Below are 23,387 nucleotides of genomic sequence, written 5' to 3' on the forward strand. Positions count from 1 at the left end.
GCGCAGGAGGACCGAGGCGGGCGCTATCCGCTATCCGCGCTCCCCTGCCGGGCGCTGCGCTGTAGAGCTTCCTCGGAAATCTTAACTCCAGATTTGACCTCAGCGCCACGCTGGAGTAGCCATTTTACTGAGAAAACGAACAAAACGCAATTGAATCCTCACGATCCTTGGGATGGAGTCTGCTGAAGGAGGGCTGAGTGCCGTCTGAACAGAAAAGCATGTGAACCTGGGAAGCAAGCACCTGCCAGCACCGAGAGACAGTTAAACCTCATGGAAACTTCATTTTTGCTGTCGTTCTCCAAACGCTCCCAACAAAGCACCGCATCCACATTCCTGTCCCAGTGCAGTAATGGCTTCTCCTCCCCCACCACTGAGCACTGCATGAACAGATGCCGTCCAGTTCCTCAATGCACTCCAAGTGAATATATTTCAGGACATAACCATAATTAAGAAGGAATTTAAAAACATGAAAACGTTCAACAACTTTCACACAACAACTTAGAAAAGTACAAATGAAAACACATTTTCCTATATAATCCTTCAGTAATGTTCAGTGTGCTCCCAACCTTCATCAGTTCAGCCATATACTTCACAGTTCCCTGGCTCACACAGACCAGCTACAGCAACAAAAAGATCTCAGCCCTTCTCCAGCTGTAGCATCTGCTGATCCTCTGGGTTGGCCGCCTCTGTAACAAGTAGCTCCTCCACAACGATTTCCCCCCTGGAGAACCCATTAGTCCCATCAGAGATTGTTAGAAAATTCATTAGTAACTTTCATTTCATTTCTCCCTGTATAAGATGTTCCCATAATAAGCCACATTTACAGCACAGGTGTAAAGAGCCTAACAGCAAGTACTTAACCCTGCAATATGGTTATAAATTAGAGAGATATGTGGTCCTTTGGTAGTCACACAAGGAAGTATCCTTTTGAGCAAGCGTTAAAGCTTAGCCAGCTACAAAAGACTCATGTATAAGCAACACAAAGCTGAAACCCGGTTATAGGAGACCATGGTGTGCCCCGGTGGCGCAAGTGGTAGGAATGCTGCCTTGCAATACTGGAGGCCCTGGGTTCAAATCACCCCTGTGGCGCAAGTGGTAGAAGTGCCGCTCTGCTACACAGAGGCTCGAATCCCGGGGGTTGGACTCGATGATCTCTAAGGTCCCTTCCAACCCGCACGAGACTATGATACTATAGTTGTATTTGAAGGGTGCAGACTGTCCTTTAGGTCTAAAGGAATCAAGCTACAGACATAAAGCTGTGTTCATGCAACCACACACACTCCTACGTGTGTTCAAATTCTTTGCAGTCAACAACGTAAATGCTCCTTGCATGGACTTTGTGCTGCATTGAGCAGCTGACAAGGACACCAGGAAACTAAGATAGTACTAAACACCTGTTAATGATTAGCTACTAACAATTGAGTTGCCAGCTCCTATTTAGTATTAAGCTTCATTATGCAGAATGCAAACAATAGGCTGCATGACAAGTAACTATTTTATATATTAAAAAACAAAATAAAACAAAACCCACCAGCCCATACCATAGCTTATAACAGCTCTGCTCCACAGCAAGCACTTTTTACCTCCTTGTTTAGATACATCATTAGTAACACCATGGTACTCCTCCACGAAGAACACAGTCTTTATTTTTTGATGTGCCAGCTCCTATATTTAAAATTAAATTGTACATACTATTCATAATTGTAAACATTTGAACCTCATATAATTTGAGTGACATGTCAGCAGCCAAATGGCATTCTAACAACCATCCATCACAGTCACTAAGTATCTGATACTGGGTAGAAGATTCATTGTAATTTGCGGTAAACTTAAAGCTGTACTCAATTTACTTTGATAACTATAATTGCAACACTAAATTAGAGAAAACTGTCAGAGCTAGTATGCGAATGGCTGCACACAAGTTTTAGGTTAATTTATAGCTGCTACTCTACTCACCTCAGTTTAACAATTGAAGCTACAGGGAAGTCAGGAAAAATAACTTTTCAGAACATGAAAACATGTTGGTTTCTCTATAACATTTTCAGAGAAATGAAAAATTGTCTTGGAAATGACATTGAAACCATAGTATATAGGTTTTAGGGAGGAGGGCTTTGTTTTTTTTAAATCAGACCACTGTAATAACAGTGGTGTCACATTGCAGATCTCTAAAAGGAGGATACAGCTCTAACTCCTAAATTCTCTGTTTAGTAAAGAGATTATAGATTTTCACGTCTAGTGTCTACATGAACTTATTTAAAGACTAACAGCATTTGGAAAATATTTAAATAAACAGAATACATATAGAAGTGAATCTAATAATTTTCAAGAGAGCATAGAAAGATATCTAGTGGATGCACAAGGAAGTGCAGCCACAGTATTCTGAGTAAACTCACCTGTTAAATATACCTTTAGTATTCAGTAAGGTGCAGCATAAAAACAATGATGCATTAAAAAATGCAAAGTCTACTGCATTTGTCAGTGGTGATCTCAGACTCTTCGTGTTAGTGCAGAAACAAAAGAACACAAAAATTTATCACATACTTGAGTTTTAGGTATCATTACCTTTAATATTAATCTTTTATACATGCTTCTTCTAATTTCAATTGCATCTATGTGTAAATTTGGTAATATTTTGTAAAGCATCAGAGTGCATGTAAGCCTACAGTTGTTTTTTAATACTTCAGCTTTACTTCATACGTAACTGGATTTAAAAGCCTCCTCTTAAAGACACCATATTGCATTATGTGCAACTATGAAGAAAGAATTGGAATGCTAGCATCACTATTTTTATTTCTGTACTTATAAAACCTCAAATTCCAAGTTATTCCCAGATAATGATGAAACTTCACAGGAGTCACTGTAAATTATGTATTTACACTATAAACAACTTCTGTATTCATAACTTTGCACTAGCAGTTTTACACAGGTATTTTAAAAGCACCCTTACAAATAAAAGTATTGCACTGACATAAAAATTCACAGCGAGTTTTACTTCCAGAAAAACAGTGCAAAAGCTTTTTATCCAAACATTCCTAGGTCATTATGAAAGATATCTACGCACAACATGCTGCAGTGATTTTTTTCTGTGAATTGGGTTTGTTTCCTTTTTAGTTCTCATTTCTTGGAAGATCAAACTTAAGTTTTGAGATGGTAAAACAAAACAAACAAATAACAACAACTAAACAAACAAACAAAAAAAAAAAAACCAACAACCAGATGAGATCCAGTCCAACACCAAAATAGGTGCATTTGGCAGAGATATAGGTCTATGCATCCATTTCATACACAGTCCACTGTGGTTGCAGAAATTATTCCATAATGAAGAAATCCTACTGCGTGGAGTACAGACTTCTCCTTCCATCATGTGTAGCAGTTTCACGTCTTTTAAAGGCAATATCTTCAACAGGTTTGTCTTCAGCAGATCCTGAAGATAATACATTAAGAAAGGTTACTCCAAAGTAGTCTTAAAACAGCCATATGAAACTCTAAACTATTACTTAAAAGTCTTAAAAGTACTTTTCTACATGTTTAACAGCCAGTTGGGGCCCACATATGTGTGTGTGTGAGGGGGGGGGGGGGAAATCACATCAACAGCTCATCTCCAACAGTGACTAAGTGTGAACGTTAAAGCATAAGGTCGTAGCTTGCAAGCATTATCTCCTTGAGATATTATCTCAGATTCCACTTACTGCCCCAGGTCTTGTCCAGATGAACATAGTATCTTCGGGTCACTTCTACTTTTTCTTCTAGCTTTTTGAATCTAAAATTTTATCAGTCACTTTACACTATGTCAAACATACATAACTTTGATACCTGCTTTGTCACTGGAGAGGTAACAAATAATTATTCCTTATGCACATTTTGATAGCATTCATGACTGTACAGATTGACTTGAATATTTTACACTCTGCTTCTTTCAGACTCAAGAACCCTACTCATTATTCCTTCAATATAATTCACTTCATACCTTGAAAATTCTCACCCTTCTCATTCATTTCTACTGTATATCTCTTAAGAACAAAACCTAAACAGCATGTAGTATTTCATTTACCTTGAACAAGGTGTAAGGGTGGTTAATATAAAGATGTTAACCAAATGGTGGTAAATAGTCAAAGGTTATTAGCAAAAGAAACCTCACCAATGTTTAAGCCTTAACCAAAAAGCTGAGGCAGTCTCCACTGAGGAGCGAACTCCAAGAGATGCTGTGCCTCAGTGAGGGTCAGCCCTTCAGTGAGGTCTCAGAGGAGGTGGAGTTGAGGTCCACCCCTCCCGGGAGCACAGCTCCATTACTCTCACCTGTGCTCCTGCAGCTGACCCCACACTTACCTCAGCTGATTAATCAGTGGTTCAAGCTGTGATTTCCCATACAACAAGGGGAAAAAAATAAAAAAGAAAAAAACCACAACAAAACTAGTAATCACAGGAACGAAAGGGAAAAAAAAAAAAAAAAAAAAAAGCTTAAATCAGTTTCTACAACAACAGTTCATTGCACTTCCCCTATCCAGACTTCTTATATGTGTAATTTTAAGTTAATTGATCAAGAAGCTTTTGTAATGGCCAGTAGAGTAAGTATAGCAAGTTTGACTTTTCCTCCCCCATACTTTTCTTCTTCAAGAAATGTGTTGCGCATACAGACAGACCAAGAATATTTTGAAGGCTTCAATGGTTCTTCAAATGATGTTTGAAGCTGGACTCTGACATTGCCTTTGCAGACTCAATAGTAGCACATATTCTTCAAATGACTGAGGTTCACAGCGACAAATAGCTCAGCTATGAATTCTTTGTGACTTTTGATCTGTTGTAACTCTGCCTTCAAGTTACACACCAGCTGGCATTTCAGTGTTTTTTTCTGTTTGCAACAAAAGGAGTATTTTGTGTTGGTAGAGCAGAAGCTTCCTCCCTCACATGAGTTTCAGCAGGTAGTGCTTAACAGTTGTTACCTTACATTTCAAGTTGCTGTCAGTAGTTCAGCAGCAGTCAGGATCAGTTCAGGACTGCAGCCTTGTTATCCTGATACATGACAGATCTTGCAAGGTTGACATACCAAATTCTTCATGCTCACACATACCTTATTTCATAGAATTATAGAATACTTAAGAGTTGGAAAGGGACCACCTAGTCCAGCTCCCCTGTAATGAACAGGGATGTGCACAGCTAGATCAAGTTGCCCAGGTCGCAATCCACCCTCATCTTGAAAGTCTGAACTCTTCCAGTGCCTCACCATCCTACTTTCCTGTAAGGAAAAAGACTTTTTCCTTACAGCCAACATAAACCTACCCTCTTTAAGCTTCAAGCCATTTCCCCTTGGTCTATCACCACAGCACAGCTTCCAGGAGGATCTGCTCCGCGATCTTCCCTAGCACAGAGGTGAGACTGACAGGTCTGTAGTTCCTGGGGTCATTCTTTTTACCCTTCTTAAAAAGAAGTCTGACGTTGCCTTTTTCTCTAGTAATAGTAATAGTCTCGTGCGGGTTGGAAGGGACCTTAGAGATCATCGAGTCCAACTCCCAGGATTTGAGCCTCTGTGCTGCAGAGCGGCACTTCTACCACTTGCACCACAGGGGGGATTTGAACCCCGGGCCCTGGTGTTGCAAGGAGGCATTCCTACCACTGCACCACCGGGGCACACGATCTTCAGGATAGTCATCAGGATCTTCACCTGATTGTCATAACTTTTCAAATATTATTGAGAGTGGCTTGGCAACTACATCAGCCAATTCCCTCAGGACTCTATGATGCATCTCATAGGGACCCATAGACTTGTGGATGTTCTTTACGCTGGTCTGTTTTATTATGAGGCATCTCAGCCTGCTTTGCAGGGGGGCTGGATTCGACGATCTCTAGATGTCCCTCCAACCCCTACAATTCTTTGATTCTGTATCATCAATTTCAGGATTCTTTTTCAATTTCCATTATCGTTAGAATCAACCCCCTCCCCCCCCCCAACGTACCGACGGGGATTAACACAACATGTTTTTGCTACTGTTACTTTGTATAAGTTCAGCAAGACAGGAGAGGCTTTCCTACCTTCTCAGACACAGCCGATTTTCCCCCAGCCCAGCTTCCGCGTGGAGCTTTCTCCGGCCGTGCCCGCCCCTGGAAGGACACTCCTCCCGCCGCCCGCAGACCCGCACCCCTCGCCCCGCACTACTTGCCTACTGCCATCGTAGTGGCGCGGCGGGCAGCGGGCGCGCTGCAGTTCCAGGTCGGCGGCGCGGCGGGAACGAGACGCGGTGCCGAGAACCGAAGAGAGGCGGAGGCTGAAGCCGTGCACCAAACCCCGCAGCACGCTGTCCCCGCGGCCCTTGGGCGACGCCAGCCCCACGTCGTCGAGCAGCTCCTCTGGCGACACCTCCAGGTTGCCCGCGTACCAGAACACCCACCAGATGAGGCTGAGGAAGATGCCGATGCCGCCCGCGTAGATGAGTAAATCGGCGAAGAACACGTCAGCGAATACCCCGGCCAGCAGCACCGCCAAACCCACCGCGTCGAACGCCAGCGCCAGCCAGAAAGCGACCACGCAGCGGCCCAGACCGCCGGGGGCTGCCATGCTGGGAGAGCGACGTCGCCGCCGCTTCGGGCCGCCCGCACCTGAGGGGAGGCCGAGGCCGCGCCCCCTCCGGCCGCACCTGTACTCGCGGGGCCACGCCCTTCCGAACCGCCCGCGCTGTGCCCCGCCGCCCTCAGACGCCGGGCGCTTCTTCCCGGTACTGAGCGATTCAACGCGGCGCTGACCCCATGTTCGCGGAGGCCCTTTGCTTAGATCGGGCTTCCACCCCGTAAGGCCGCTGCCCCTCACATACCACGGACCTCCCGGGCATCGCTTCACTTAATGGCAGAATAGCTGGCGCAGGCGTTGGAGGTGACGTTCGGTAGCAGCTGTCGGCGCTTTGAAACGAAGGCATACCTTGCTGATTCCTGCCGTTTCCTGGTGCAGGTGAACACGGGGCACTTCTGCGGGCATTCCTGGCTTTGCAGCAGCACGGTGTGACCTGACGTGAGGCTTTTTGCCTTGGCTGGCAGACACCTCTGCCCAGAACGGCACTCCAGAAGAGACCGGTGGATGTAACTGTTCCAGACACCCCTGTGTGCGGGATTAGGCAGCTTACAGGGGATAGGACATTCACAGCACAGTTATACAATGTGCGCCTACAAAGTCACAGAGTACACTGGCTTAGAAAGAGCAGTGAGAACACTTCAGGGTAACATGCAGGCAACAAGTAGTAAATGGAAGTACAGAGATGAAACTGGTTTGTAAAAGATGCAGTATGTATGTTGTAGTTCACCTAGTGAGAGCAAAGGACCTGGTACACATCTTTCCACCTTCTAACACTCAAGTACAAGAACTACATACAAGTATAGGCTTTCCTGCACGTGCTCTCAGGAGGCTTTTCTAACATTTGCTTAATAGTATGCAGCCACTAGTATAAGCACAAATACCAAACCAGAGGAAAGATGCACATGCTTAGGAACATGAGCAGCTTCTAGATCTTTGCTCCAATGATGCCAGTGAGGATAACAGTGACCATGAGTGCAATCTATTTACTGTAATAAGGTCACAGGCCCTCTATTTCAGTGATAGCACTTGGTTCACTTATCATTGTGATAAGTGTCTGTTGGCAACACTATTTAATAAAAGGTACCCATAGAAAGACAAGCTGAAATCAAAAGGAAAAAAAATAAATAAGATTAAACCAGTTATTCTGTTTACTAAGCCTCAGGAACAGATTGTTATTTCTTGCAACATCAAACAAAACACACGGTACTGAAATACAATGCAAAGCAAATAAGTAAAACAAAGATGTAATAGAGTTACTGAAGTACTAGAAAAAGATATATATTTATAGTGAATGAGTTCTAAGAAGTGCACCTAAGCCTTTGTCTTTGGTGAAAGCATGAACCTGCGCTCTCCATAACCTACAGGGGACCTTACTATTCAAATACAGTAGCCAGTTAATAATAGGGAGAACCCATAAACCCTAGGATCTGCCCTGGGATCATTTTTTCTAAGGGAGTGATGTTCTCTCCCCATTTATAGATACCTCACAAGAAAGACATTACATCTGTTTGGCCTGCCTGGCTCACCAAATGCACAGTTGACAGGTAAACAGAGGTTACACAAGATGTTTTGTATGAAAGATTATCCATGATAAATGGAAAACGCTTATCGATGTTGGAGGCTCACAGTAAACTCCACAAAGGAGCAATCTCCAGAGAAAGAGATCCTGCCTTTTCTTTAAGTGAGATCTGGGAGGGGTGGAGCCAATTACCTTTACCTGCACTTCCACAGCTGACTCATTGCTTGCCTCAGGTGGTCAATCAGGGGTTCAGGCTGCCATAAACAGTTTCCCCATACAAGACAAAACCGATTCTCTTTCAAGTAAAGTCATGTTTTTGTTGTACGAGGCTAAGGGAAAATAAGCAGTTTTGTCTTCTTAAATGTGAAGAACAGCATAGAAGAAACCCAAGTTACACAGAACACTTTAACAGTATGTAGTAATTACACAGAAAGACTGTATATTGGTAGGAGAGAGACAATCCAGAGGTTTTAAAGAAGATATAGTAATTTAAGAAATTAATGTTTGCAGTTTCAACAGGTAAGACTGCAGCAATGAAAATCACAAGCACAGACATCTGCTACACGAATGTGGAGTTCAGGGAACAAGGAAATCCCTGTGCATTAACTATAAAAAATACAGAGAATATGAAAGTCAGGTAGGAGGAAAAAGCTCATGTAAACTGTGGTTGTGCACTAAGAACAAGAATATAACCAAGCCATTATGCAGCTGAACTTATGCGAGACATCCTTTAAAAATAATGCTGCTCAAATACAACAAAGTCTAGAAACCAAAAGATTTCTATTGAAAGATACAGCTGGATTTTTTTATTATTTTTTTAAGAGATGGAAAAGACTTAAGGTAACAAATACAGCTAACTAAAATGTTTATTTGTTCTTCCATTAGAAGGAGACAATTTAGAAAAAAGCTCTTAGGGTCAGCTTTTCTTAAGAAGGCATGTTACATTCATGAGAAGACAGCACTGAATAACTGCATACAACGTTACAGTAGTCAACATTCATGACGACTGTGGCCTGCGTACTTTCTTGGCTGTTCGCTTTGGTGTTTTGGAAGATTTCTTGGATGACTGTACTAGTTTGCCAGCATTGCGTGTAGCAAAAGACTTTGCTTCAGGCTTTTTAGGAGTCTTCTCCAGTTCTTTTATTTCTTCCTTTGCCATGCTGAGCTGTGTGGTTTTTTTTTGTTCTGATGACATCTGCAAGTCCACCTGCTCTTCTATAATTTTCTGTTTTGAAGTTTCCGGAGCAAGAAATTGTTTCTTTCTCTTACCAAGTACTGCTTTTGTTTTATTGCCCAGATTGTCACCTCTTTCTGGACTTTGGCTTGGTTCCGCTTTCTGTAATTAAGACATTCAGGAAAAAGAAAAAAACAAAACATTACCCTTTCAAATAAAAAACATTTTTACTGTTTTTGAAGAGAGATTTAAAAAGCCATTATAAGGGACAAATGCTTTCTATTGATTACACAGTTCCTTAGCCCAAATGATTTGCTCATGTATCTTGCCAGAAGTAGAAGGCAAAACATGGAATCAGACCTGTGTTTATATAAAAATATGAAATATAAAAATAGTTACAAAGTAAATAGATGGAACAGATACAAAGATGTTCACTCTCTTGGCTAACCAAGTCACTGAACTACTTCGCTGGCAGAACTGAAATCACAATAAGCTTGCTACATGTCTGGGTTTATTAGATTTGATAGGCACACCTCTTATTCAAATCCAGCCATGTACACAGGCTGTCTGTACTTTGTGCATCAGGCATAGCACTCCCTAGAGATCATCAGACATTCCCAAATGACCCTCATATAAGAGCTGCTATCATCAGAACAATTCATTCAACTCAACTTCAGCTGCAGCCATCCCAGGGCTCTGTCAGTCACATCACATGAACTGATCTAGGCCAGCTGCATGACAGCAGCTTGAAGCAAACTGAACAGTTTGGGGTTTTTTTTGTTGGGGCTGTATATAATCATAGTAGCACAGACATCTGTTCAGACATCCCTGAACAGACACCCATTAAAGCTATGCTCGAATCACAAACGTAATTTAACTGAGTTGAACTTAGAAGCCTTACAGTTTTATTCATCCATTTTCTTTCCAATGGGTATTTCTTAGACACAAGAAATGCACGTTTGGTTGTTTTCCAGGCACATTAGAGATACAGTCCTCATTACCTCCAATATTTGCAACAGTAAATATGTACACTGTTTCACTGCAAGCTGCTCTCAATGTATATTATGTGACCATTAATGTTGCACATTACTATTCTAGAGAACCTGTTATTTCTTTTTCAAGTTCTTCACTACAGATAGACAATACATAGACAAAATGAGTGTGCCCTGGTGGCGCAGTGGTTAAGGACGCCGCCTTGCAACACTGGGGCCTGGAGTTTGAATCCCCCCTGTGGCGCAACTGGTAGAAGTGCTGCTCTACTACACAGAGGCTCGAATCCCGGGGGTTGGACTCGATGATCTCTAAGGTTCCTTCCAACCCGCACGAGACTATGATACTATGATGATGATATACAATACAATAAAAAAAAAAACTACCAGCAATTTTGAATTAATCAAGTAAATTATTGTTTTAATTTCTTAAAGGATCAAGCTCCTCTTCCCTCATTTTTAACATTTCTTCTGTCTTCAGACCTGTTAGGTAAGCTAAGCAAAATGGTTGCTATCCAGGAAAAGACAAAGAGACAAACACTGGCTTTCTTTGTAAGAGGAAATAAAAATAAACAAAGCACCCCCTTCTCCTCCCATTTTTCCCAGCTTTCACTTTCGTGGTTTTTTTTAAGAATATATAGTTCATTTGAAGTGTGTTAAAACACAGTCCCTCTGGTGACAAACTATTTACATGTTTTAAAATATTTAGTTTTAATTGAAATGTTCAATAATATTGATAAACTCACAATAATCTTTACCTCGGCTAGGCTGGTTACTTGCATAGGCACCAGTTGTGGAATTTCTTCATCATCAGCACGTTTCTCTGGTTCTTGGACTACTTCTTCCTTTATCACAAGCTCTTGGGTAGCAGCAGCAGCCTTATTTTCAGTTGTCATGGAATTTTGACTAGAATTCACCTTTTTAGCTGTCTTCTTTAGTTTCTTTTTCTTTTCCTTCTAGAATTAATTTGAAACACAACTCAGACAAATCCGCATAACATTTCTAAGCATATAAGAATTGTTTTAATATATCTAAAACTAAGACAGTCTAGCAACAAATTGAAATGCTGTTCAATAGACCTGGGCTGGTCAACCATAAGCAAAATATGAAAAATGATGTGTCACTTTCAGCATAGAGGAAGCTCATAAATAAATGATATTAACATAAAGATTAAAGTCTTTAAGATGCATATTTGTGCTACCAACTTGTTTTAGAAACAGGAATGTAATAGGCAGAACTCAGTATAAACAAATAGCTATTTTTATTTTTTAATGTAGGTGAAGTTCTCCCTACTCATCCTCTGCAAAATAACATATAAATATCTAAGAGTGGGAATTATTCACATGCCACAATGGACACACAATCTAAATTCATGTATATGTTAATGAACGTCATTTCTGTAAGCAAATATGAATAAACAAATATGAATTCAATCAAAAGCTCTGAGAATCAATCTCAGTTGAGTTTACAGTTCAAGACCAGAAACTCCTAGCTTATTCCCAATTTGGTTTATAATCTGGTGGGGGAGTTTCAATGATTTCTTGATACTGCACATTGGAAATGCTCATAGTCATGAGTGCCTGACTCATTTGTAGCCATACTTGCCTCTAAGCTGCTGTTCAGATTTGTAAACCCAACACATTAGGTCTATACTGCCAAAGAACTAGTGGCTTTATAGAAAATTTTAATTTTTTTACTTGTTACCTCTCCTTGCTTTTTATTGGCAATTGGCTCCTTGTCAATCTCATCTAAGCTGGAGATCCGTGCAGTAAAAATTGGAAGTGCAACTGATTTAAGTGTCTTGAGGTGAAGAACTTTCACATTTCTCCAATTCTGCAAACATAAAACAATGTCTATTATGTAAGAACTGCCATGGCTTCCAGCTACATTGTTCCTAATTCAATGCAATGAATCCACAGTACCTGTGGTAACTTCCTAGCAATCACCTCAGCTGCTGCAATGATATTTTCTAGTATCTCATCAGCTTTCATTCCAGTGTGGCCTATACGTGTTGTACTGGAAGTAGAAAAGAGTAATATTTATAGATAGGCAAGTAAAAACACTAAGTTATTTGTTCTTAAGTACACCCAGAAAGAAAAAAAGCCCACTTATCTGCAATTACCTCAGTCTTCACACAGGATGGCTGACAACTAAAGAATCCTTTTGTAGCAACAGTCACAGCAGCTACGAGTATTAAGTTTTTTACAGTATGAAATGCAACTCCTGCCCTATATTGCCAAGGTAATTTAGGTTTGGATCATTTTAGACGCACGATAAATGAAAAAATGTTGTACACTGTTTTGGGAGGAGTTTTCAGCTAATTAAACAGCAATTATGATTATTAATTTTTTTAAGACTGTATATGCTATTTGTCAGTCATAGTTGCCTAGAAATTCCTTAGCTATACAGAAAAAACAAACAAAACTTTACAGTTATGACTTCTTATTAAACAGAATTACTATTTTTTTTATACAAATTAAGGTTCAAGATGACCCATACCTAGAATGCTCACTCTTCACCCATTATTCAAGTTAATGGGTGTATGGGAAACTGTTGATCACAGCCTGAATCTCTGATTGACCACCTGAGGCAAGCATTGAGTCAGCTGTGGGAGCACAGGTGAAGGTAATTCAGCAGTGCTACCAGAAGGGGTAGAGCTTGGCTCCACCTCTCCAGGATCTCACTTAAGGGCTGACTGCCACTAAGGCAGGATTTCTTTCTTTGGAGATCTCTCCTTTGTAGAGTTTAATATGAACCTTCAACATTGGTGAGCATTTTCCATTTATCATAGATTATCTTTCTATCACAATAATCTTTCATACAAAACATCTGTTTAACCTCTGTTTACCTATTGGCTGTATAACTGTACAATGGGTTAAACAACTCCAAATTCCTACAGTTAAGGTAAAACAGCTCTTCACGCACAGTATTAAGCTGTTCATACTTACTAACAGCAGCCCTTGTTGGTAACTGGTAGTACAGTACCCTGAACATGCTTTTGTAGCTCCTTAGCAAGATTTTTGGCTTTCAAGTTTACAGCTAAAGGTGCCCTAAGAAGAAAGAAGCAGAGGGAATAAGAGTTAAAAAATTAACAATAATTTAAAATAAAAAAAAAATCAAGCAAACTAGCAAACCTTCAGTAGAATAATCCAATCTTTAACAAAATAATAATTCCAAATGTATATACAATATTTTAGGACCAACTTTTTCTTTTCATAGAAGTGTTTTCCCAGATGCGAGGGCAAGAGCCTTCTGATCCGGTCATCAGACAGAAAGAGATCAAATCTGTTCAGGAGGCGGCGCTTTGCTTCAAAGGGTTTGTACTCTTTTTTTAGAGTTTTGTAGGAGATGACCTACAACAAAAAACAACAGCTTAGTCCCCACTGCTGAAAACACACAAACACAGCATTGGGTACTTCTTGTAACTGCACACAATTAACTTGTATAACTGTTAGTTAAGACATGTTTTAAAGTGTTGAGGACAATCAATAGAACAGGGACAGATCCCCTGCACAGTATCACTAAACAAAACTAGAGTACACAATGTCTAAACAGACAAATAGAGCGATAGAAAATATTTTCCCACTTTACTGTGAGTTGCGCAAGTGATTCAGTCCAGCTGCAAAGAACATGAATATCTGGCATGGTAAGTAAAACTGAAAAAGTTCTAATCCAATACTGAGCATTTATATCACAATTACACCTGACTGCTATGGATATAAGTTATTCTGAATAAATTCAGTAGTTTGAAAAATGAACAGTTTGAATACTCAGAAAAATCTTCTGTGAGATTAACATGAAACCATTGATTTTGGAATATTAAATAGCAGGAAAAAATTCCCTTTTGGCTGGTACAAGAAGAGCACAGCGATACTGCACTGCATCATCTCTGACCTGGCTAACACTTGTGATCCCGTTCTGGGTTAGAAGTTTCCTGTAAAGACTTTCCGTCTGCTCTGCAGTCAGGTCCGGTTCGTCCTTTGTGAACAGACACACCTCGGCTGTCTCTGCTCGTATGCCGTGGGGCAGCGGTCTGCAATAAAAACATGAGACAGGAAGGAGGCAAAAGCGTTTTGCAGGACCAGGACACACTCTGCGGTCAGGCAGCGCTCGGAGTCGGCCCGGGGTGTCGGGACGGGGCCGCGATGCTCAGCTCCTCCAAGCCCACAGCCCGCACCGCGCTCCTTCCCGAGCCACAGGACACGAACGCTCCCCAGCCTCCGGGCAAGGCGCGTTTCTTACATTTTGATTACTTGAGCCACGCGTGGGATCTTCCAGACCGTCACCAGAAGGTGCACGCTCTCGTTCTCGTTAAGAAGCAGCGCGTTTCCCTTAGACTTGCTTCTCGCGAAAGCCAAGAGGGCCTCCACCGCCTTCCTCACCTGCAACGACAGTAACAGCCGCGATAGAGCAGAACAAAACAGAACGGAACGGAGCAGAACAGAGCCCGGTGCGCCCGCACCTGCCCACGCGCCAACTTCGGCTGCCCCTTCGCCATGGCTCCGCGACCACGCGTGCGACCGCCGCAACTGCGCACTGCGGCCTTCCGGGTCACCGCTGTGTCCCACCCGCCCCTTCCGCCGGCAGTGGCGGGGCGGGTGTGGGGGTGTTAGTTCCGCTGCTGTTCCGAAGTGCAGGGTCGGTGAGATGCTGCTTGTCAGCGGTCATTATCTTGATTTCAGAACCTACTGTTGTTACTCCTGGATTGCCCACTTGGCGTATATCTGAAGGTGGGTGGGAAACTCGCTGCTCTCTAGTCCTTGGATCCTTCCTCAGTTTCCTTTCACAGCATTGGAAGCCGTTCCCTTTAACTCCAGGTCAGCTTTCCTCCTGTGGTAACGCCTAAATGCCTGAGCAGCGTTTCTGGATGCCTTCACTGCAGCCTGTCCTCGGCTTCACCTGTGTTACGGACCTTCCGCACTGCAGTGCTGCTATCCCTGTTTAGCCGACTCAATCTCTTGATGGATTTGCTTGTTTCCCAGTGTCAGTAGGTGCCTCCATTACAGTTTGAAGAGATTGTTTTCACAGCTCGACTGTCAGCTTCTCTGAGCTCCTTTGCTTTTCAGAGCTGCTTCCAATGGGACCCCACATCCTGGCTGCCAAAATGAAGTCCAGGGTCTGTTCTGTGTTACACATCTTCCTCACACCTCTTAGCATCTCAAATTCCACTATTTTCTGGTCACTGCTGAGGCCACCATTGACTATCACACACAAAACCACTTATTTGTGAACAGTAAAGGCAGAACTGCTGCATCTCTGTTCCAGTTTAAAAATGTATTGACTGACTACGTGGAAACAGCTTAGCTGTGGAATGCTCACACCACCTAGTTCCACCCTTTTCAAGTACACTACGCTGACACCAAGTCTAACCTGGAGCTGTTTTCACCTTGTTCTCAAGGTGCTGTGTGCTCTGGCAGCATTGTGCTCTGGCAGCTGCCACCTGGCTAATGTGTAGCCACTGGTTATACATATATGAAATAACAAGCGTTAGTCACTCTTCTCTACATTTTTGCCAGTTTTTTGCCTTTTTGGTTATGGCTTTATTCCTTCATGTATCATCCAGAATAATTTTCTACATGTTCAGCGTGCTGGTACACAGTGAAAGGAATTAAAATACTCTTGTCAGGAAAAGCTCCTTTATGTAACAGTGTTTTCACTCTGCTGGTAGCATTCACTGTGGCTTCAAGGCTCCCCAAGCCTTGGTGACAGCCTTTGGTAGCAGCTTCAGCATTGCTCAGTTGCACCTTCACTGTTTGTAATGTCACAAGCATACAGGAAGTAGAAGATTGCACAATATTTGACTCAGTGTAAATTGCTGTAGATAAGTCATATATTGATTGATACTACTGGAAAAAAAATCCTGGAAAATGGAAATTTTAACCTTTCCATTGTGTGATTTTTGGACAAGTAACATAAATGGTCAGGAAAAATAAAATCTGTCCTTTGCTGCTGTGTAGTTGTTGTATGAAGTATCGATTAGGAAGTTATTGAAAAGTATGTAATCAGGCAGAAATTCTTTTCAGCGTTGCTGGGATTGATGCATATTAAGATGCTGGCAGTGGTGCTTTATAATCTGATGATTATATTACCCTTTCTCCTATCTCTGCACAGGCCTTGTGAATTTTTTAGCTGATGTTTTAATAAAACATCAACGTATTTTTTGTGTGATGTTAAAATAAACAGAAAAGATGCCTCGGAAATCTCTGAAAATAAGCTGGACTACTGTCATAAGAGGTGAATGTATTGTGTTTGAAGCTTGACTGTACTGAGTCAACATAGCATTATTAAGATGAATTAAAGGGACTATTATTAGTCACTGTTATTTTGAGTTACTATTATTAATGACTCAAATGAACATTTCTCACATATCTCATCCAAACACTTTTTTTCCACAACTTTTTAAGTCTGGTGTGACTAAACGTCAGGAGACATGGCTTAACCAACAGTATAGGTGGTAAATATACAAATGGTAGCAAAGATGGTAATAAATGTACAGAGGTTATAAGCAAGAGAGAAACTCACCAGTGGTGATGCCTTCACTGAGGAAGCTGGGGCAGTCTTCACTGAAGATAGATCTCCAAGAGATGCTGCCTCAGTGAGGGTCAGCCCTTCAATGAGGTCTAAGAGGAGGTGGAGTCAAGCTCCAACCCTTCTGGGAGCACAGCTAAATTACTTTCACCTGTGCTCCCACAGCTGACCCCACACTTGCCTCAGCTGATCAATCAGTGGTTCACATTGTGATCTCCCATACACTCCACCCCTTCACAACGTGAACCAATGATTAGGTGAGTTCCCCTTATTACAGAGACCCAATCACGACGCTGATACAATCTCCCGTCGCATTAGATGTTGATATTATTCAAATGATGATGATTGGATGGGTGTTTATGATCTTCCATGGGCCAGTGCTTGATAGATGTTACCGGAGACAAATCATCTTGAAGTGCAGGTCCGTCTGCGTTTCATCAGTCCAGAGTAATGGTCCTAGAGGCTTAGAATCAATCTTAAGGGGAGTAATATAGATGTTTCAAGGGTACTAGGAGGGGAAGATCCGCCCTCCAGGGCAAGATACAGGCCGTATTCTTATCTTGGGTCAATACTTCTGCTTGTACTGGATTATGTCCCGGCCTCCGATACCATACCCTCTGGCCAGATATCTGTGGCTGTATAACTATATCTGGCACCAGAGGAGGAGTCTTGATCTGCCATAGGGACATAATAGGTGTTCCTTTAGCAATAAAGGCCGGAGTATTGACCACGATGTCAGTAGGCCATGTACCTATCACCGAGGGGGTGACTGAACCTCCCACCTCCAATAATCTCCCCCAAGGTGCAAGTAGGCCACACCATTTGGGTCCTACCTGCACCTTCCAAGGCCAATTTATCTTATGGATTCCCGGTTCTAAATTCTCAGGGGCAGGGAGCAGAAGATTATTTTCAGTACCAACCTGCGGTTTTACTTCATTATCAGTACCTGTAATTTGGATCCCAAATTGGATCCCAAATTGGAGGCCCATATAGTTTGTAACATTTTCAGGGCACTGGGTCTGCCATCCCGAGGTCTTTCATTCAGGTCCCGCACGGTTTCATATAATCTTTTTGTCCACCCCTGCAGGGACTGAGAGTCTGTTTTCAGGGCAGCCTTAAGGATACCATTATAACGTTCAATAAGGCCTGCCCCTGTTGGGTTATATGGCAGGTGGAATCGCCATTCAATGTTGTTTTCTTCTGCCCAGCGCTGTATCATCGCTCCAGTGAAGTGAGTCCCTTGGTCACTCTCGATAACTTGAGGTGTCCCGTATGCAGACATCAGTTTAGTAAGTGCCTTAATTGTGTATGCTTGATTTGCCTTTGGTACAGGATAGGCTTGCAGCAGTCCACTTACAGTGTCAACGCAGGTCAGGGCATATCTCGCCCCCTCAGACCGAGGGAGGGGCCCAATGTAGTCGACCTGCCATCTCTGAAGAGGACTATATCCTCTAGCAATGTGGGATGTTGTTTCAGGCAACGGTCTCGGTCTCATCTTTGAGCAAGCATCGCAATCCTGACATGCTTGAACGATATCAGATAGTTGTACAGGCAGCCCCCATGCTTTAGCAGCTGCCCACATTATCTTCTGTCCAGCATGCCGTAGCTTCTGATGTAACCAACGGGCAATATTTTCAGATTGTGAATTCTCAATCCATCGGATTCGGGCCAGTGTGTCAGCTTCATCATTTCCTGGTGACTGCAAGGGTTGATGACCAGAGACATGGTAGACACATACTGTCCTGTGTTTGACCGTATTCCAAATGTCTACCCACATGTCTTTACCCCAAATCGGTCGGGCGTGGATAGTCCATTCCTGGGTAGCCCATTGCGTAATCCACAGAGTGAGCCCCCGGTACACAGCCCAACTATCTGTACAGATGTTCAGGACGCCGTCACCAGGTTCTTTAGTTATGACCATCCACACGGCTCGCAATTCTGCCCATTGGCTGCTCTGACCATCCCCCTCATCAAACCAGATGGTCTCAGTAGAGGGATGGTATGCTATTGCTCACCACTTTCTCGGGTTGCCTCTGCTGGACCCATCCGTATACCAGGCATCTTCAGGAATAGGATATCTTCCTTCCTGAACAGGACTCTTCTCTGGTGGAGCAACCATTGGTTCTTTTGGTGTATCAGTGTGATATGTCACTGGGCCTAGGATCTTCTGTAATTCTTTAAGTGGAGATGAAGACAGACTGCTTCTCTGGCTTAGATAGGCGACCCATCGTGCCACCGTTTGTGCTTGGGCCACCCCCGTCTTAGGAAGGTGAGTCAAATCTCTCACCCACCCCTGGATTGGTAATGAAGTCTTAACTATGACCTCTGCTGTTTGCGTTATCGGCTCTACTGCTTGTAATGCCGAATAGGCAGCCAATAACTGTTTCTCAATCATGCTATATCGTTCTTCTGCTCCGTGCCAAACCTGAGACCAGAATCCAATGGGGGTTCGAACAGAACTCTGGCGTTGCCACAGGCCCCAGCCAAAACCATCTTGAGTAACATGAACATCTAGTTCAGCTGGGAGGGTCGGATCAAATATACCCAACGCCTGAGCTTGTTTAACTGCCAGTTTTGCCTGTTGGAGAGCATCCTGTTCTACCTTCCCCCAGTTCCATGATTGACCCTTCTTCATAAGTTTATACAGTGGCCTCAATAGCTGAGCTAAATGAGGTATAAAGGAGCGCCAATACCCCAATACACCCAAGAATTCTTGCAACTGTTTTGGTGTTGTAGGAACTGGAAACGCTTGGACTTTATCTACTACTGCTCTGGGTAGTACTTTGGTTTTCCCGGACCAAATTACTCCCAGGAATTTTACAGATAACCCTGGACCTTGCACCTTCTGTGGGTTTATAGCCCACCCTCTTTTTTGCAGATAAGCTGTCAACAAATCTGCTGCTTGTCTCACCGCCTCTAATGAATCGGATGTTAACAGGAGGTCATCAATATAATTATATAAATTGACATTATTTGGCTTTTCCCACTTAGCCAGATCACACGCCACTAAATTATGACAAAAGGTGGGCCAGTGCATGTACCCTTGTGGTAGGACCTGAAAAGTCCATTGCCTCCCTTCCCATGTAAATGCAAACTGATCTTGCGATTCTTCACTGATTGGAATACTGAAGAATGCATTCGCCAAATCCAAGACACAGTGATATGTTTTGATTTCCCTGCTTAGTGTGTCCATTAGGGAGGCAATATTGGGTACAGCCGCATGAACAGGTGGCGTGACCTTATTTAATTCCCTATAGTCTACTGTCATCCTCCATGTTCCATCCGGTTTTCGCACTGGCCATATTGGGGAGTTGTACAGGTTATGTGCAGGTCTTACAATACCCACTTTCTCTAATTCCTGCACCGTTTTTGTTATTTCATCCTGCCCACCCGGGAGTCTGTACTGTTTCACATTAGTAATCCGGCGTGGCTTCGGCAAACAAATAGGCTCATGTTTTGCATGGCCTCTCAATATTGTCTGGATTGCCCGGATACTAATGCATCTCTGCCGCAATCGGAACTCTCCCACTGTTGTATGGAGAGCCAGACCCCACAGGATATCAATTCCTAATATATACTCTGGAATTGGGGCAATGGATACCTTGTACTCCCGTGGTGGGAGGCACCCGACCCCCAGTTTTACCCAGGTTTGGGTGACCGGAATGGTTTGTCCCCCAAAACCTCCAATCATCACTCTATTACCTTTAAATTTAGTTGGGTCTCCATATATTATAGATGTCTCTGCCCCGGTATCAACTAGGGCCATAACCTTCTGTATATTCTTTCGGGACCAGTATATCGTCAGTTCCACATAGGGCCTCCGGTCCCGTCTAGAGGCCCTAGGAGGACTGACATCCCTCGTCAAGCCATGAACTGAGCCAGATTCAAGTCTTTTACCTCCGATGCATCTGGTATCGTGACATGAGGCACCTGAGGCAGCTTCTTTTTCCTACTTGGAACTAGAAAGTCTTCCGAGTTCCATGTTGTTGTTGGTCGCCGCTCTATAAGTCTTATCTGCGGTCTTTTGGGGTGGTTCTGAAATTTTTGTTCTTCCTTTAGCTGCTTCCACAGCTGAAGGAGAATGTGGTTAGGTTGACCGTCAATTTTTGAAAATTGAACACCTGCCCAGAGTAGATCATTAATCATTTGCTTTCGGGACACTCTAACGGGTCCCGCCCGAGGGGTTTGTGGAGCCGATCTTCTGGCTCGAACTATTGGAAAAGCCTTGGCATCCTCAATCACCCAAATATTAAATCTCAGTTTCCCCAAGGTCCGCTACCAACTGGGCATCTTGTTGGACTGCTGCTTCTGCGGCCACTAATGGTTTTAATATGGAAACCAGCATTCCATACATATGCGAGGGAGCCTGTTGTAAAATTAGGTCCCTCATTCCTGCGGAGAATCTTACCATATCAGGGCTATCAAAGGTGTCTTCATAGATAGCCTCTCTCATTCCTAACTCTCTGATATAGTTTTGAAGATCCTCCATGGAGGACCACAACCCCTCATTTAGTGGCATGTCAGTTTTATTTGGCCAGACCATACAGCAGGCAGCCATTAACCAGTCTACAATTGAATGGTTTTCCTCAGGGAACTGAGTCCCGGCATACAATCTCTTCCTAAGGGCAGGATGGACTGTTATCGTTGCCAATTTAGATACTTCGGGGCCACTAACCAGTACACTTTCTGCCCCCGAATCCCATAACCGTAATAACCAGGCCGGAACACTTTCCCTCGGCCTTTGCCTGAACCATTGTACTAGGTCCATGAGTTCGGTGGGCGTGTATGGACTGGCCGTTACATGTAAATAAGACTCAGCAGGGGGCCATTGTTCAGGGGGCACCCCTGCTGGTCAATCTTGAATTTTCTTTGTTTTTTGAGTTACTACCGGACGAACTTCTAGTAAGTCCGTCTTAGGTGGCTCCTCTAGGTCAGTTTTAGTAATCTTGTTTTGATTTGTTCTTTCAGGATCCTGATAGTCATTCATTGAAATGTATCTAATTTGGGGGTTGGATGAAAAAAAATGATGGATTCTTCCCTGCTAACAGACTGATCTCGCCCTCCAGTTTTTCAATGCGAACCTTTAATAATTGATTTTCATGTTCAATATTGATTTTAATTCTGCCTGATTTAAAGCATTTAGTAGTGGCCAGGCTGCCATAGATGCAGCCAGTCATCTCTCCTTTGTGGTCAAAATATCTTTTTGCAGTCCCTGAAAATATTCAGTCAGATGGAAGGGGGACATATTGTTTGTTACTCATAAAGGACCCCATTGCTCAATAATAGTTGCCAGCTGGAAATATGGGGATCCCATAAACCCTGGGATTTGTCCAGGGAGGATCTTTCCTAAGGGGGTAATTTTCTCCCCCTTACACCAATTGAACATATTCCATACAAAGGACATTTTTTTCTCTGATATTTGCAGGCTCCTGGCTGGCTCGCCAAATGTATAGGTGGTAAATATACAGATGGTAGCAAAGATGGTAATAAATGTACAGAGGTTATAAGCAAGAGAGAAACTCACCAGTGGTGATGCCTTTGCTGAGGAAGCTGGGGCAGTCTTCACTGAAGAGCAGTCTCCAAGAGATGCTGCCTCAGTGAGGGTCAGCCCTTCAATGAGGTCTAAGAGGAGGTGGAGTCGAGCTCCACCCCTTCCGGGAGCAAAGCTACATTACTCTCACCAGTGCTCCCACAGCTGATCCAACACTTGCCTCAGATGATTAATCAGTGGTTCAGGCTGTGATTACCAATCTCCCAAACACCAACTTAGTAGGACCATTTTCTCTTGTCCTGGCAAAGGGGACGTATAAGCAGCAATTATTTCTGCTGTAAGATCTCTGAGGTCTAAGATTATTCTTCTACTGTGCATTCCAAGGTTTCCAATACCAGGCTTATGTTCCTCCAGCTCATCAGATGGCAGATGTAAAAATCCCAGATCTCACTTTATAAACTTTTTGCATCATAAGCAGTACAAAGATTAAAAAAATAATAAAACAAAACAAAAAACAACCACCAAACAAACCCAAGAACAAGTACACTTTATAGAGACTTAAAAAGAGGATCCCCCCCTGCTCCTTCTGGAGTTCAGTGTTCTTTAGATTGTGTTTCTTTGCAATCCTAGTGTAAGCATCTAGTTATAGTTTAATTAACCGCCAGCTGGATGGATGCCAATGGATAACAGTTATTAAAGAACTACTGTTTCAGGAGAACAGAGGCACCTACCTTTGTAACACAAGCTTTTTTTTTTTTTTTTTTTGTTTTGTTAAAATCCTTTGCCCATCATCAGTTCTACAGGCCTAACAAATGACAAGAATCATCTATTACTTTTCTAATTGTTTTTTGGGTGGATGTATAGTTAAGTGAAGTGAGATGTAGAAGAATCCAGCTTTGAGTGGAAGCTGAGACTTTCTGGGAAGGAAAGCTGATGAAAGCCTAAGTGTTATTTATTAGAAGACACATATATGCATAACAGATTTCACTTCTGTTAACATAAATTTCCATTTTATATTAAGACGAGACTACTTTCTAGCTTTTCTTCAGAGGAAAAGAAACATTTTGTTACAGCTACAGTGTGTTAAAATAAACACAAGGAAATAAACAGGTCCACAATATAAAATC

General features: G+C 42.7%; 3 protein-coding genes and 1 long non-coding RNA gene across 4 annotated transcripts; 1 reads left to right on the forward strand and 3 right to left on the reverse strand.

Annotated features, from left to right (window-relative positions):
* Positions 1-1,623: 1,623 nt before the first annotated feature.
* On the reverse strand, positions 1,624-8,247 carry TMEM238 (transmembrane protein 238). Its single transcript, XM_015876434.2, has 2 exons — positions 6,156-8,247; positions 1,624-3,424 (listed from the first exon to the last, which is right to left on the reverse strand). Exons 1-2 carry the CDS (start codon positions 6,548-6,550, stop codon positions 3,415-3,417), a joined length of 405 nt encoding a protein of 134 aa, XP_015731920.1. The 5' UTR covers positions 6,551-8,247; the 3' UTR covers positions 1,624-3,414.
* Positions 8,248-8,855: 608 nt separating this feature from the next.
* On the reverse strand, positions 8,856-14,821 carry RSL1D1 (ribosomal L1 domain containing 1). Its single transcript, XM_015876431.2, has 9 exons — positions 14,704-14,821; positions 14,484-14,623; positions 14,136-14,274; positions 13,446-13,594; positions 13,190-13,291; positions 12,164-12,257; positions 11,946-12,074; positions 11,000-11,197; positions 8,856-9,414 (listed from the first exon to the last, which is right to left on the reverse strand). The coding sequence occupies exons 1-9, from the start codon at positions 14,737-14,739 to the stop codon at positions 9,076-9,078; spliced, it is 1,326 nt and encodes a 441-aa protein (XP_015731917.1). The 5' UTR covers positions 14,740-14,821; the 3' UTR covers positions 8,856-9,075.
* A 6-nt stretch (positions 14,822-14,827) lies between these two features.
* Positions 14,828-16,563, forward strand: LOC107320512. Its single transcript, XR_001558295.2, has 2 exons — positions 14,828-14,971; positions 15,059-16,563. It is a non-coding gene; the product is annotated as an uncharacterized LOC107320512 (long non-coding RNA).
* A 355-nt stretch (positions 16,564-16,918) lies between these two features.
* On the reverse strand, positions 16,919-18,784 carry LOC107320518. Its single transcript, XM_015876442.2, has one exon. It carries the CDS (start codon positions 18,688-18,690, stop codon positions 17,698-17,700), a length of 993 nt encoding a protein of 330 aa, XP_015731928.1. The 5' UTR covers positions 18,691-18,784; the 3' UTR covers positions 16,919-17,697.
* Positions 18,785-23,387: the final 4,603 nt, after the last annotated feature.

Source organism: Coturnix japonica, chromosome 14, assembly GCF_001577835.2.
Source record: "Coturnix japonica isolate 7356 chromosome 14, Coturnix japonica 2.1, whole genome shotgun sequence".
In the NCBI taxonomy this organism is placed as follows: domain Eukaryota; kingdom Metazoa; phylum Chordata; class Aves; order Galliformes; family Phasianidae; genus Coturnix; species Coturnix japonica.

Bases quoted from the DNA above. Each gene is read 5' to 3' on its own strand.
- TMEM238 (XM_015876434.2), bottom strand. From the start codon at position 6,550: ATGGCAGCCCCCGGCGGTCTGGGCCGCTGCGTGGTCGCTTTCTGGCTG.
- RSL1D1 (XM_015876431.2), bottom strand. From the start codon at position 14,739: ATGGCGAAGGGGCAGCCGAAGTTGGCGCGTGGGCAG. The intron at 13,595-14,135 runs GTCAGAGATGAT...TTTTTGTTGTAG, and splicing joins GGATCACAAGTGTTAGCCAG to GTCATCTCCTACAAAACTCT. The intron at 9,415-10,999 runs GTAAAGATTATT...TCTTAATTACAG, and splicing joins AAGTAACCAGCCTAGCCGAG to AAAGCGGAACCAAGCCAAAG.
- LOC107320518 (XM_015876442.2), bottom strand. From the start codon at position 18,690: ATGGTCATAACTAAAGAACCTGGTGACGGCGTCCTGAACATCTGTACA.